Here is a 15609-nt window from a genome sequence, read left to right as displayed (position 1 = left end):
TATGAATCTGGTTCTCTCGGAGCAAGACAGATCTTCCATTTAAGTTGACTTAAATACCAGAACACCACTGTCCCATGGCCTGAGGTAAATGCTTTGCAAAGGATATTCCTTTATTGGAGGCAGCTGTACAAAAAGTTAGACAGTGTGAATTAAGACTGTCAGTCCTTATTGCACCTTAAAGCTAGGCAGAGGTCTTTATAGTACTGGCATTTCCATTTTAAAACAAAAATGTATAGTGTCTAGTTTACCACTTTCAGTTTATAAAGTGTTGCCGTATATATTTAACGAGTTTCTCTCCTGCTCCCCAAGCAATTGAAATAGCAAACGTTAGTGCTGATTGAGTCTGTTTCCTGCCCTGGTGAAAAACACTTGACTCTAAAGCAGCGGTGGGCAACTGGCAGCCTGTCAAGGTAATCTGCTGGTGGGCCACGAGACAGTTCATGGTTCGCTGTTCCCGACCAACGGGAGCTGCGGGAAGCCACAGGGACATGCTGGCTGTCACATCCCGCAGCTCCCATTGGCTGGGAATGGCAAACCGCGGCCACTGGGAGCTGCAGGCAGCCGAATCTGTGGATGGTAAATGTAAACAAACTGTCTCATGGCCCGTCCATGGATTACCCCAACGGGCCGCTGGTTGCATGCCACTGCTTTAAGGTCTGCCATTCATTATGTTAGCCCTAGACAATCACTGTCTGAACTTCCACCTCCCCTTCCTGGGAGGCTATCACAAACTCTCCTACGTGCTCCATTATTTCAATATCCTCTGATGCAACCATTGTCACAGTTGCTTCTTCTGTCTCAATGCTACCCTCTGTTGTCAGCACTGCTCCTTCGCCAATAGCCGAAGCCAGTGTCATGGCAACCTGCTCTGTAAGACTTTCTGGTGTTGCTATGGTGATAGTGTCTGCAGCGTCAGTAGTTACTTCAGAGTTTTCTGCCACTGTAACATTCTGCACGATGATCTGGTGGCCGGAGTTTGCTTGATTTACTATTTGCTGCACAACCTTCATAATGTGACTGTCAACCTAAGTTAAGAAAAAAGGTTATTTTTTATCAATAATCCAGACAATTCCTCTTGTTCAATGTATTGTGCTTACTGCTGCCCAGCTACAACTGTAACTGCAGTCTGGTAGCTTTTCTTAGTGAGGTAATACAAACAAATAGGTTCAGATAAATTCAAATAGTTATTGAAGGTCTGACATCTTCGTGAGAGTGAGACAGCTGCAGTACTTCACGTTACATCTCATCTCACTAAAGAACTGCTGGTATTCAGAAAGGAGCAGTTTATATAATGAAGTCAAGACAAATTTTTTAAAACTAGCATGAGGATGTCAAAGATTCCAGGTTCTTAAATACCACAGTGATGGCCTCAGTGTAAGAACTTAAGAAAGATGTACCACAATGTGTGTGTCCAGCAGGAGACTAGCCAGCCTCTCACTTTAACTTTGCAGTTCCAACCAGGGGGTGAACCCTGATTCAGAGGTTTTTTTGAGTGAACTTGAATGGAACCCAAAAACCTCCTAAACTGGTAACTCATTCCAAACAAGTTCAGTAATCAAATGCTAAGGGACATCTCTGTAGTCTTTTGGGAGTGTTGAGGAAGAGTCTCTCTTGCTCCAACCCTAGAGAGAGGGCAGGAGGCAGAGACACTACACTTCCCAAGAAGCCATTAGAAGAGAAGAATGGGAGAGAAGAGTTCTGGTATTGGTAGTTCTCCTGGCTGTTATACTTAGATAGAGGACTAGTTCTGGGAAAGAACTGCAACTTCCAGAATACCTCAATCACCTACTGCTGAGTGCTTGTTCCTCCTATGCAAGTGAGTGTAGAAAGAAAGGATGTTTTCTGGCCTGAAATTCATTTTGTACATAAGAGCAGCCATACTGGGTCAGACCAAAGGTCCATCTAGCCCAGTAGCCTGTCCTCTGACAGTGGCCAATGGCAGGTGCCCCAGAGGGAATGAACAGAACAGGGAATCATCAGGTGATCCATCCCGTTGCCTATTCCCAGCTTGTCACCTTAACAGTCAAATATGACTGACAGACGTCTGGAGGATGTTGTACTAGAGAGTGCAAATAACTTGTTTAAAAAATTTTCTACAGTGAAAAATATTTCATTGTATTCTTTTGCTAGGAGTTACAGTGCAAGCATAAGTGTGAGACATTGAACCAGTTCAGATGTTTCCTGTAGGTTAAATAGATTCAAAGTAGCTAAACTGGTTACTGAACTAAAATTTTAGGTTAGTTTGAGCTGGAACCAAACTGCAGAGTTAAATATTGATGATTCCAATTTAGCCATTCGACTCCTTCATTCCAACTATGATTTTCTTGGTTTTAGTACACTTACTGTTCTCTTAAGAATGTCAAAGTTTCACAAAGATCTTACAGTGTTTATGTGAAGTCCGCACTTACCCTGTATGTACACTATTTTGTGCTGAGCCATAAAGCCCAGTCTGCAAAACTATATTTTGGGGGGAGTTCACTGGGTTTTGGTATACTTAGTGTGGCTTCAGGCACTGTATGTTCATCTTAACAGTGGGTAATGGACAGCACCCTCCGACAGGAGCATCAAAATTGGCAGCCTACCTCATGTCTTGTTCCCTCTATTATTTCAGTAGCTTCACTGGTCTCCATGTCTTCAGTAGCAGTCTAGAAAGAGACAAGCAAAAGAATGCTATAATGGATCCTGTTTGCGTGAAGCTTTGCAACAGAAGTGCAGGATCCCTCCCACAATTTTCTTCCTGTTCTCCCTCTACTGTTATGACTTGTCTTTCTTAAGGAAGCAGGTGTATGTAGTTCCCTCCAGGCCCTATTAACACAGGTTACTCAGAAGTGATGCGGGGTATGCCCCTCTTAGCAGAGACTCAGCATCCTTTCACCATAGCACCCTGTGGACTGATGGACTCGTCTCCCCTATTTATTGCATTACAGGTGAGCAATGCACATTTAGTTACAGCACAGGTTTCAGTGGAACACAAGCCCTTCTTTCCATCTCCCCTTCCTTATCCACTTGTTACTACCAGCCCAGTATAGTGGCTTATTACCTCAATGATGTATTCCTGAGTATCTGCCACCACTGAAGAAAATTCTACTAGAACAGTATGAGGATCTTCAGAAATAACTGTTGCCGCTAAGTTGTCAGCTGATTGACTTTCCTCGGAAACCATCACTTCTTCAACCTCTTTCAATGCAAGAAGGCACCCACCTGAATATTTCAGGAACAGCAGGAGAAACAAGGATTTTCATACCCCGAATCAAATGCCAGGTCCCACCTAACATTGTGTCAACCTAATGAGACACTATTTATGGGATACTGCTGGATAGAAGCTAACAGCAGTTATGTAATCTTCCTCCCTACCCCCACCAAACATTTTGGCCCAAGTTTTAGGCTCCAAGACAACATGCTACATTGGAGACTAGAATCCAACCTCAACTTCAACAAATAATACAATGAAATTACTAGGAACGTAAGCGTTTGAGTGCTTAGATTAAATAGCGGACAAGACTTTCAAAGTCCTCGGTATATAAGAATAGACAGGGGTGAAAGTGGGCCAGTACGGCATACCAGTAAGAAGTGGCCACCGGTACCAGCCTGTATGCAGGTGATGTTAAAAGTGCTACTGTGGCAGCACTTTAATATTGCTGCCCCCTTTGCCCCACCCCATCAGCAGTCCTGCTGGTACAGACCCTATGGGCAGGGCTGCCGGGGGGGAGGGAGGGGGAGGAGTGACATTTAAGGAGGGTCCTTTGCCAAGGCAGTGCTTTGTCGTTGGCACTTTTGCCACCTCGTACCACCAACGGGGGAAAAAGAGCAGCTACCCCATGCCCAGGGCAGCACGGGCCAGACAGCGTGGCTGGGCTGGCTAGGGGAGACTGACCCCTGGCCCTGCCCCTTTCAGGGGCCCAGAGCCAGGCCCCCATACCAGTAAGTACTTAATGTTACTTTCACCCCTGAGAATAGACCCCAGATTCCTTGACATCCCTCATAAGCAGCCAGGCCATTGTGTCAGCATACAAGTCAGCATATTTATGTTCCTAGCAAAGCTGTAACTATTCTCTAGAAGCATTACATGCCAACATGATTTTAGAACATATTTAGTACATACCCCTCTACCCCGATAACACGACCCATAAACATAACAAAAACGGATATAACGTGGTAAAGCAGCGCTCCGGGGGTGGGGCGGCGTGCTCTGGTGGATCAAGGCAAGTTCAATATAACGCTGTTTCACCTCTAACGTAGTAAGATTTTTTGGCTCCTGAGGACAGTGTCATATGGGGGTAGAGGTGTGTAAGAACAACAAGTAGTGTGACTCAAGGGGTGCTGATCCAGTCAACTACGTAAATATTTATTTGCAAGTGTTCTGAATATTAGTATTTGCCTAGCAGACCTTAGCAGCTTCAGCTAGATACAGCACACCACTCTGTGGCATTTCACAGAAAAAGATAGTAAAATAACTGACAATTTCACTTGTCAAGAAACCAACAACAAATGTAGAGTTACCTGCCACATTTAACCTTACAGAACACAAAATGCAAGCAGCTGTTGGCACCTGGCCCTTCTATTGTGTTTTAATCCTTTTGCTGTTGGGAGGCAGGTGAACTTGCATTAGTTTATGAAGACACCTGTTTTTTCTGGCCTCACCTAAAGCCTTGGAGAATGTAACAGTTACAGGACAAAATAGCCAAACCCATATTGTGAGATTCAGGGTGGAAGCTGCATGGGAGAGAGGCTCTCTCCCCTTCCAAATGCCACATTTTACAGATCATGGAAGCTAGCATTTGAAACGCAGCTATCTCAATGTTTTTGCCTCTGTCAGACTTAACATATCAATGAATTTGATTTCATTGATTTCCACTTTTCATTATCATTTTAAGAGATGAATGGACGAGCTCTTGTTATCCATAAACCAGTTCTCTTACTGATCAGCATTACTTTTGGTTGGAAGGGTGAATGTAGAAGGGATTTGTTTAGCAGTTTAAAGAATAAATGTTGCACCTTTTAATGCCACTCAACTGCAGGGAAACAATCAACAGCTTATGGGAAAGGCAGCTAGAGCCCATTCAAACAAGACTGGTCTATCAGCCACTGAATTTGCTTAGGGTGTGACTTGAGCAGGCCTTGATGTCACACAGATCTGAGAAGTTTACTGTTACACAGATTCATACAAAATGATCACTAAGATTCAGCCATAGCAGGGCAGGTGGCCCAAATTAAACCACAGGAGAATCTCACCTTTGGTTTTTAAGTGCCTGTTAAGAGTGCCATGCTCTGCAAACCCACGTCCACACTTGTAACATTTGTATGGCTTTTCGCCTGTGTGGTGACGGATGTGACGAACCAATGAGCCCTTCTCCCGAAAGCCCCGGTTGCAGAACTGGCAGATGTAGGGCTTCTCTTCCAAGTGAGTGCGGAAATGAACCTGCTGGGCATTCTGCAGCAGAAAGTGGATAGGATGGAAGAGTGAGTGATAGGAACAAACCACTTAAACAGCCTCTCCCAGGGAGTATTACAGCTCTGACTTCAGAGCAGATACCCCTTTGATCCTCACCCCTAAGAAGGAATATTCCTCTGCCACAGGTACTACAGATTATTCCTGAACAAGGAAACAGCTCCCACTATTTCTCTACTTAGAGATGAACTGCAAGGTCATTGTATCTAATGGTAGAGTCCAGGATCCTTTAGTTCTCCTGGAACAGCTGAAGATGGATAACTAAAATAAAACAGACCAAAACTGCATTCCCTACAGTGAATTAGGAATCCGTTACAGAATGTCTATGAGGCTGACATTGGTTCAGTGTGCTAACTGCAGCCTATACCTGGTACTTCAGAGGTAACTGCATCCTACCTTTTCTGAAGGCAAACTTCATTCCCCAGAGGTGATTAGCTCATGCTTGTACATAGCAACTGCTAGCTTTTAACTGTCATATTTGGCAAAGAAAAAGTCAGTTCACATAGTGACTAATTTTTTCCCCCGCACCAACCTACTAAACTATTTGCCTTACCAATCCACTGCAGCACAGGATGTCCATCCAGAACAGGAGGGAATTTTCTCCAAAGCTTGTTTGAGCCTTGCCCCTCACTTTAAGCCCCACATATTTGTATCACTGGATCTTAAAACAATTTTACATTTTTTTTTAAAGAGTTTATCAGTTCCCTGTTAGACAAAGCCTGTTAACTTTCCACAGAGCATGACTTTGGGGAGGAAAGATCTGCAGGCAAGAGAGTTTTGGAAAGAGGCACCTACCTTTGTTTTGTATCTCTTGCCACACTTTGGACAGGAATATGGCCGCTCATCTGAGTGCACCCTCTTGTGTCCCTTCACATGGGCGATGGTCTTGTAGAGTTTGCCACACTCACCACAACGGAAGCGCCTCTCATTGACATGCACTTCCTGGTGCTTTTTCAACAGGTAGCCTTTCATGAACTCTTTACCACACTCCTCACATTTAAACACTTTGTAACCTAGAGGGAGACATCTTTTAGCCCTCAGGCAACAACAGCACAAAGGAATTCTGAAATTGTTATTGCACCAAAGTAATAACATTATAGCATGTCTGACCAGAGGGACTAGATGGCACAGGGGAGTTAATGTAAGATGATGTGGTGCTTCTCCCCTTCAGAACCCTGGTTCAAATCAAGACCAGGTTGAGAATATTATCTAATAGCTATTTTGTGTCTTACATGAAACAGGTCTTATCTCAGACCAGTTCCCAGTATTTCTGCCCACATCAGAGATCATCAGAATTTGCATTTGTCAGCAGCAGCAGAGCCAAAAAGATTGAAGTCCATCTGTCCCCCCATCTTTAGTAGCACTCCCTCCACAGCAAGGCAATGTGCAGGCATGTAGCGGGAACATTTGTCCTGCTAACTGTGCTGTACCTTTTATGTGGCTAAAATGAAAGACTTTCTGCAGAAGACCATTCTTGTACCCTCCTTGGAGTTTAGTGGGGAAGAGGAGGAATGATTTTTCCAACATAAGCATTAACAATGGATAATAAACATGAGGTCTTCTCCGTTCTCTCATAAATTCTATTAGCTGCCTATTCATTACAGGATCCAGCTCAAAATTGTACTTGTTGTCTTTTAAAGCATGTCAAGGAGCTGTTCCAGCCACTCACAGATCTGGTCTCTCTTCAATCTTTTCCCTGCTCATCTAGAATCCAGCTCTCATGTTCCTTCCACACAAACTTCCCCTCACTAATGCAAGAGCCTTCACCTCCGCAGCTCCTGAAATACGGAGCTGCTTTTGCATTTTTTAACCTAGACTTTACATCACTTTCAGATCTCAGGGGAAGTCTCTTCTCAGTTGTTCTGAGCTTCATTTCTCCATTAGTGTTTTAAATGCTAATTGAATCTGCATGCAGTTGCGGGATAAAGTTTGCACAACAAATGCTACACAAACAGTTCAGATATGTACATTTTAGAGAACAGCATGTGCAGTAGGCTTACCTAAATGTCCTTTGATGTGTATTTCAAGGGAAACAGACCCACTGAAGACTTCACTGCAGTGAGGGCAAACATAACTTTTGTATCCATTTGTTTCTGTATCTGTCTATTGAAATTAAATATCATAATGTAAGTGCCTTTTCCATATAGTATGTGGAATCAATATTCCTAATCAAAATTCTAAGCTAAATGTGCTTTGATTTAAAGACAAGAAAAATCAAGTTATCAAAGAAGCAGATGGTGCAGACACCAAGTTTTAACGCACAAAAAATATTACACTCTCTGCTGGTCACTATGTGGCTACATAGTGCACAAATATCAGAAGTGTAGATACACTGAAGCCAATGACTAAGGTGATCACGTGATCAAAGCCCACGTATTTCCTATGGAAAAGAAAAAATAAGCTAATTGATAAAAGCTCATGATGCAAACATACAGTCTCTACTTGCTCTACTTCAACACACTGTTCCCCACACTGCTCTTCTTCCGCTTCCATCTCTTCATTTTCTAGTTCTTCTGTAGCAGCCACACCAGGTTCATCTGATTTTTGCATCTCCTCCACAGTGACTTTTTCTATCACAATCCCAGAATTCCTCATGGCTTGCCTCAGCAAGTTCTCACTGTTCACTTCCCATTCACATGGTAGTTCCTTGGGATTTGATGGCTAAAGAAAATCAAATAGTCAGATGATAAGAACAGCAGATGTGAAGTCAGCCTTTTAGACAACAGAACTCTGTATTCCAGTGCTTGTCACCAGCGTGACCGGTTCTGTGATTTTTGATACCAGAAAACAAAAGAGACGCTTCTGCTTTGGAGAAAAGTCCTAGAGCTTGAGAAACTGGACTTGAAGAAATACTTTCCAGCCCTTCTCTTGATGTCTAACCTCAGAGAGTGGCCATAAAATACGGCCATTTTAGGTCACTCCAGAAGTATACCAACCATCACTGATCCCATACAGATACGTGACAGATCACTTCAATTTTACAACGGAGACTGTAAACTCCACTACCAGATGCTCTAGTAGGCTATCGGAGAAGGCCACACACAGCCATTTATTTTCTCTGAACATGCAGGCTATTTTCCTACGTGCTTTTGAGATCAGTTTCACAGCCTGGACAGGAAAAGCATCCTCACCCTTATTTACACCTGGCTTTTTAGCTTTTAAATTTCATATTCACATCAAAGTTAAGATGTTAGTAAATAAGACATTAGTAGCACCACAGACTTTCATTTCTCCCCAGGCAAGAGGATATATTGACAACCAGATGCCCTACCATTCTCAGTCCTGTAAAGAACCAGTGAGCAGCATGAGCGATGTGTTAGTTTCAAATGAGATTAGAATGTTTGCCAGCTAGTGTTGGAACTGAAGTTCTACAGGAAAGGTAGCAACTGAACCTAAACAGAATTAAAATTGGTCTATACAAGCCCTGTGCAGACCTTCCTGAGTAAGACCTCTCCTTTTGAGTGTGTCCTTGGAACTGATGGTAAGGGGAATTTAAGTGAGCAATGCTGCCTTCCAACTCAAGAGCCCTGACCAAGGAATAGCAATTCTGCTTCTTTGAATAAAATATGTGAAGGGTATCCAACAGAAACAAACACACCTCTTGATCCAAGGATTTTGTATCAACAACAGGAAGCTCCTGCATTTGGACATGGACTTCATGAAGGACATTGCCTTTTGCATCTGTTAATAGGTGAATCACAGGAGTCTCAATGGATTCACTTGCTATAGGTGAAACAGCCTCTGTGTTTGAACTACAGGATTCTTAAGGAAAAGAAGCACAGGATTAAACAACCAGTCTAGTTCTGAGTTTGAAGCTAAACCCTATTTACAGCCACTTGACTTAATTGTACTTCAGTGTATCTTACTCAGTGTATCTAGAAATATTAACCTCTGGCTGAAGGACTGCTTTTTTGCATTTACCACGTGTAATCTTTTTCTAGCATTGTTCCATATAATGACATCCAGCATTTTGCAGATAGAAACCATTTCAACACTGATTTCCATGTCAATTTTGTGATTATAATGGTCTTGGTGCCAGATTCTCAAATAGATCTTTCAATCTATGATCCGTATTTACTCATCCATGGCATGCCTCTGTCCATATTCACTCTGGATTGATAGGATGGCTACCTGTCCAGAGGTAGTTTCTTTTTAAAGAATGGGAGTCAGATCTCTCTCTCTCTTTCACACACACACACACACACACACACACCTTTTGAATGCTAGGAATGTCACATGACCTACACTTTGTTTGATGCATGACATGTATTTGCTATTTCACTGACCTGCTGGCAATTCATCTTTGCTAACAACTATTTCTTTGCTCATGTTGAAACGGATTTTTTCAGTGCACGGTGTCAAAGATTTCAGATGCCGTGTCAAAGCTCCTGATTCCCTGAAGCTTTTCCCACACTTCTTGCATTTGTAAGGTCGTTCATCTTGACAAAGTAAGAGAAAGCATGAATCTTTACATCAAACAAATTCTATTAACTCCATCAAAGAATTTTCACTTGATCAAACATACTTCTAATACAGCACTTCCCAACGTTTTGGAGCAAGTTTAATTGCCTGTGCCCACTACCTTCCATCCAATTACATGCACTATCTGCAATGGCAAGAGTTTTTGAAACTGGGATTCTGAGCAGCCCCAACACCAGGGGATTTAGACTGCACTCAGCTCAGTGCAAGGTGGAAAACAGTAGAGCACTTCAGCTCATCATTTAAGACAAGATGGAGGAGCCAAGTACAGCCCAGTCCAGCAATTTGGAACCTCTATACTAAAACAGACAGCAACTTACCTGTGTGACGCCGGTGGTGTCGAATGAGAGACCCCTTTGTCCTAAATGATGTTCCACATAATTTACATTCATAGTCCTTCCTGCTACTATGAGTGATCATGTGAGCTTTAAGGATACTGGCCTAGAAAATGAGTTGATTTTAAAAAATTGGTAGAAATGCTCCTTTTTTGTTTTACATTTCAACAAATCAAAGACATTCAAGAACACTCACACTATTAATCCAAAATGTAACTGTAGAACTGCTAGAATGTTGACAAAAAACACAAAGTTCCAGCCATTACCAGAATTAAAGAAGTGCTTGTATTATTAAATTTACAAGCGAAGATAATGGACATGTTGGAATGCAGCCTAATGCACAACTACATAAGTTACATAAGCCTTCCTGCTTCAGGGCTTAAGCCAATTACTACGGTGAAGCAGCAGCTTCACCTGCAGATTATTCCATGATTGTCCATTATAGAGGTTTCTTACTTTCCTCACTGGCCACTATCAGAGACAGGGTACCAGATAAAGTTAATAGTCCACTGGTGTGATCGAGTATGGCAATTCCTTTGTAGACAGCCATTAAACCTTTATCACCAATGGCCAATCTGACTGACTGGTACTAGTTTTGAAATGAGGTCACTCTCCAAATAGGATCATGTATTAGAAAATGAGTTTTCTATCAAGTCTGAAGAGATCATGATGTACAGCTGTCCTAAAGGATTTGAGAATATGAACATTACAAAGTAGACTGTAAAGCTACCAGCTCCAGAACTTACTGTTTTAAATGTCTTGTGGCACAACTCACACACATATCGACCTTCTTTATTAACCAGCAGCTTCACCCTGATCACCTCTGTGGAGCCATCCTGTTCCATGTCATCGGGGCTGCCCGGCCCTTCAGTGATCTCACCATCAATCTGGCCATTTGGGTTTTCAAAAACTTGTTCTCCTGTGACAATGACTTCTTTGATGTGCCCACTACCTAGGAAAAATATATGAAGACAGCTACGTTCTTTACATAACACAGGTTCATGTGACTCAATGGATTCAATCTTTTAGGATATCAAGTAGTGGAAAGAAAAGGGAAGCAGGGGACTAAACATAAATGGTATATGCCAGTCAATATTGACTGATTATGGAACTCTCTATTGCATTTTCAAAGTCACGCTAAAGGTGGTAGAGCTCAGGATGGATGTTCTTTGAAGTGGAGTTTTAAATCTAAATAAAATACATAATAAATATACTCTAGTTAGAGCTGGAAAGGTGCTTTGCAGGATTTCCACTCATCATGATAGTTGTGGATATTTAGCATGCTCCCTCCTTAGTTCAACCAATCCCAGAGCTCAGGAGCCATACACAGATCCCTATGTGAGACAAAGTGTTAGACTGGCAACCACCAGACTAGTCAACAAGGCCTTTCATCTGCAACTATGACAGGGATGTCATCTCACTCAACCTTTGAAAGTAAATGCCACAAACATTTGAGTTGGAAGGGACCTGTAACTAGGTGGTCTGGCCAATTCCCCTGCAGCATGGATTTATTTTGTACAGAAAATAGGCAATACAGAGCAAGCCAAAATTAGTTACACTGCGGAGACACTAAAACAAAAAGTTGTAGTTCTGCCAAACCACATTAGACAGGGATGCAGTGATTATGGACTAAATGGAAAACTGACAGGGAGAGTTTATTTAAAACTTTCTAACCAGGTACAGCTTCAATAGAAAAAAGTATTTTGTAATTTATATTTTTTCCAGAGGACCTATCAATTTACTAAAATGAATACATGCAGAAATGAATAATGGAAGTAAAGTTTCAGAAACATTAAAGTCTTTATTTTAAAAAGAAAAAATATTTCCATTACTAATTATTATGGACATTGATTAATAATTTAATGTGACTTCATTTGAACTAAAAATCTAAAATTCTATTGAGAAACCATCTTCAGTTGCAGAGTTAACATCGCCACACAAGGACCTACATATACAAGTTTATTCAATTATAATTTTTTCCTCCATTTTAGAATTCACTTCAGAAGATCCAAGAGTCAAGGTCATTTTTGTGATGTACTAGAGAACTTCTATCCACAATGCTTTCTTAGGAAGTGTACACATAGCAATTTTCAGACCAGAAGGTGTATTAAAGTTATAATTCCCTACAAACGGAAATTTGCAAAAGAAGCCATTAACTGAAAACTAGTATACATTTTCATTGTTTAAAAAACCACCTAAAATCGGTTTCTCCCCATATACACAATAGAGTGAAGCTAAACAACTCTAACAGCATACAGTATTGACTATGTATCAGAGGGTAGCCGTGTTAGTCTGGATCTGTAAAAGCAGCAAAGAATCCTGTGGCACCTTATAGACTAACAGACGTTTTGGAGCATGTGCTTTCGTGGGTGAATACCCACTTCCTCAGATGTATGCCTATTGACTATGAAATCAAATTCTTACAGAGCTAGTGAGGGCACAACTCAAATTTACAATGCAACTCCATCTGACTAACCTTCACAGTAAGGCAATAGACTAAATAATAGATTACTAAAGTAACATCAGTTACATAAAGACCTTGCAACTTACCTACTATAGAAGATGCATTAGTGATTTCTTCTGCTATTGAAGATGCTTCAACAACTATATGAGCAACAGTTATGGACTCCTCAACAGAAGAAACGACCTCCTGTAACAGATGTTTTAGTAGGAAAAGTTAAAATCATATCTGATGCTTGCTTATGTTAGATTATTGTTCTAATTATTTTGAGACATGGTTGTCACCTTTTGTGCTTCTTGGCTAGGAAGACTTGTTGATGTGGCAGTAATGGCTTCTTGAGTTCGTTGACAGATCTTTTGTAATTTGTGTTGTACAAATTCCTCCAAAGAGGTGAACTCAGAATGACAACGACCACACTTGTGAACATCATCTTCATCTGCAATTTCAAATGTAAGAAATTTATTAGATTTGGAAGTTAACATACATGGTGTTTAAGACTGTATGACAACAGCTCTTTGCCACCCAGTTTACTAAATCTCCTACAATATGAAGAGAGGAAGTTGAAATTGGAGCATGTAAGAATTAGGACTGTTTCCCCATTAGAGACATTTTTGCTCGTACAGCAGTATTTTCTTTTGGGGTCTGTAGAGGGCTGTGATGTTAATTTGCTTAAGGGGCAACACTGTGGCATTCATGCATCACAGGGACACAGGTTGGACAGCTCACAGCCAGGAGCAACAAGATAAGGGGCTCCAAGTTTTTGAAGACAAGTTACATAAACACTTTGTGCAGTCTTGCAAAAGGATCATGAACATTTACCAACCCAGACAACACAGCAGAGGATATTAAAAACGAAATCTAGTGATACGTTCTTTGCCCCCCAAAAAGTGGGGTTACTCATCCCAAGAGAGAGAAAATTTACAAAGCTGCCTTACTACGTAGCCCATTACAGCATCTCCCTCAATCAGCACTAACCCTCACTATATGCCTAAGAAACCTGGAAAAGGATAGGAAACCTTAATCAGGAAATAAAACCAAAGAGAGAGTCTTTGGAAGAGGACTTTAAGGGTATGTCTTCAGGCCGGATCAGCAGGCAGCGATCGATCCAGCGGGAATCAATTTATTGCGTCTAGTCTAGACACGATAAATCGACCCCCGAGCACTCTCCCGTTGATTCCTGTACTCCCGTTCAGGGAGAGGCGCAGGCAGAGTTGACAGGGGAGCGGCAGCAGTCGACTCACTACGGTGAAGACACCACAGTAAGTCGACTTCAGCTACATTATTCACATAGCTGAAGTTGCTTAACTCAAATCAATTCACCCCCCCTCCCCTGTGTAGACCAGGCCCTAGAGCAGGGGTTCTCAAACCGGGGATTGGGACCCCTCAGGGAGTTGTGAGGTTATTACATGGGAGATTGTGAGCTGTCAGCCTCCACCCCAAACCCCGCTTTGACTCCAGCATTTATAATAGTGCTAAATATATTTTTTAAAGTGTTTTTAATGCATGGGGGGGGGTCGCACTCAGAGGCTTCCTATGTGAAAGTGGTCACCAGTGCAAAAGTCTGAGAACCCCTGCCCTAGAGTCTAGAGAGATGCTTTCTCGGAATATAGCAATGGCTATACTGGATCAGACCTGAGATCCAGCTACTTCAGTATCCCATTCCCAACTGTGGTCAGCATCAGATCCTTCAGAGGAAGGTGTAAAAACACCTTAACAGGCAGAGGTGGGATAATCCCCCCTACACACACATTAGGTCTCAACTGTATCTCTACTAGTTAGAGATTAGTTTACACCATGGAGCATGAGCTTTAATATCCCTGTGTTGTTAGCATTAACTCACACAACTCCGGGTAGTGTCATTCATACAAATGTCCGGTCCTTTTTTTTGGCTCTTGCTAAAATTCTTGGCCGCAACAACTTCTTGTTGCGATGAATGTGCATTTCCTGACAAACACTTCCTTTTCCAGGTCTGAATTGGCCATTTTTAAGTGTTGACTGTTCTCCTGTTGTGCTGTATGACAGGGAGAACTGAAGCTCCCTATCTGCCCCTGCTAGAACATTTCTCATTTCACCATGTCCCCGCTTATCTCCTTCACCAGGGCAGTTACCCCAAGTCTTTCCACTCTCTTTCGAGGAGAGTTTTTCCAGGCCCCTCGCCATTTCCATCGCCCTCTCTGCACCCCAGCTAATGCTGGACATCCCCTCGGCGCTGGGGGACCCGCACTGCAGCCAGCGGCTGACCGGGGGCGGGAGGCCGGTGCGGGCCAGGGGCGCTCTGGGGGCCCAGCGCTGACCGTGCCCCCGCCCCATGAGGGGCCCGGAGCGCGCCGCCCCCTCAGCAGGCCGCTCGCCCCTCAGGCCCGGCCGGGGGGCGCGGGCCCGCCCCAGGCCCGTTACCTTCCTCGCTGAAGGGCGCCGGGAGGCTGAGAAAGGCGGTGGGGCCGGCGGGCGCCTGGGCCGGGCTGGAGGCGGCAGCCGCCGCCCCCTCCTGCTCCCCGGCCGCAGCTGCCGTAAGCCCCGCCGGCCCTGCGCTCGTTGCCATCACGGCCTCCATGTCGCAACGCGCCGCACCACCAAGATGGCGGCTTTACGGCCGTGTCGTCATAACAACGGGCCGCATGCCACAGGGGAGGGGAGCAAGGAGCCGCGCGCGGGAGCCTCGCTCTGACACACCGCTCCTCTGACCCCTATGATCCTACCCTGACCCTCCGTGAACCTGAGCTCTCAGGTGGTGACCAGTTACCGCCAGATGCAGCGAGGGGGCGGGGCTCGCTTAGCCAATGGGCTGAGAAGAGGGTGAGGTCCAGAACCAGTTACCCAATGAGATGTAGGGGCGGGGCTGAGGGCACGATCGGGTCCCCGAGCGACATGACTAAGGTTACGGG

The 15609-nt window shown here is 43.4% G+C and overlaps 1 protein-coding gene across 2 annotated transcripts; it reads right to left on the bottom strand.

The window, feature by feature from the left end:
* Positions 1 to 531: 531 nt before the first annotated feature.
* Positions 532 to 15293, bottom strand: E4F1 (E4F transcription factor 1). 2 transcript variants are annotated; one of them, XM_030576988.1, is made up of 14 exons: positions 15122 to 15293; positions 13009 to 13160; positions 12814 to 12913; positions 11010 to 11215; positions 10249 to 10369; positions 9736 to 9888; positions 9048 to 9211; positions 7883 to 8110; positions 7450 to 7552; positions 6245 to 6462; positions 5233 to 5431; positions 3041 to 3201; positions 2583 to 2645; positions 532 to 1025 (listed from the first exon to the last, which is right to left on the bottom strand). In XM_030576988.1, exons 1-14 carry the CDS (start codon positions 15276 to 15278, stop codon positions 678 to 680), a joined length of 2373 nt encoding a protein of 790 aa, XP_030432848.1. In that variant the 5' UTR covers positions 15279 to 15293; the 3' UTR covers positions 532 to 677. The 2 variants fall into 2 exon arrangements, with proteins under 2 accessions (XP_030432848.1, XP_030432849.1); XM_030576989.1 differs by lacking the exon at positions 15122 to 15293 and adding an exon at positions 14833 to 14968.
* Between the last annotated feature and the right edge of the window lie 316 nt (positions 15294 to 15609).

The sequence above is a fragment of the Gopherus evgoodei genome, chromosome 10 (assembly GCF_007399415.2).
Source record: "Gopherus evgoodei ecotype Sinaloan lineage chromosome 10, rGopEvg1_v1.p, whole genome shotgun sequence".
In the NCBI taxonomy this organism is placed as follows: Eukaryota; Metazoa; Chordata; order Testudines; family Testudinidae; genus Gopherus; species Gopherus evgoodei.
Note: the sequence above shows the minus strand (reverse complement) of the source record. Positions and strands in the feature narration are given on the sequence as shown.

Coding starts and splice junctions, on each gene's coding strand:
- E4F1 (XM_030576988.1), bottom strand. CDS start 15,278: ATGGAGGCCGTGATGGCAACGAGCGCAGGGCCGGCGGGGCTTACGGCA. Junction 13,161..15,121: donor GGCGCCCTTCAGCGAGGAAG/GTAACGGGCCTG, acceptor TTGAAATTGCAG/ATGAAGATGATGTTCACAAG. Junction 8,111..9,047: donor CAAAATCCTTGGATCAAGAG/GTGTGTTTGTTT, acceptor GATTTTCTTTAG/CCATCAAATCCCAAGGAACT.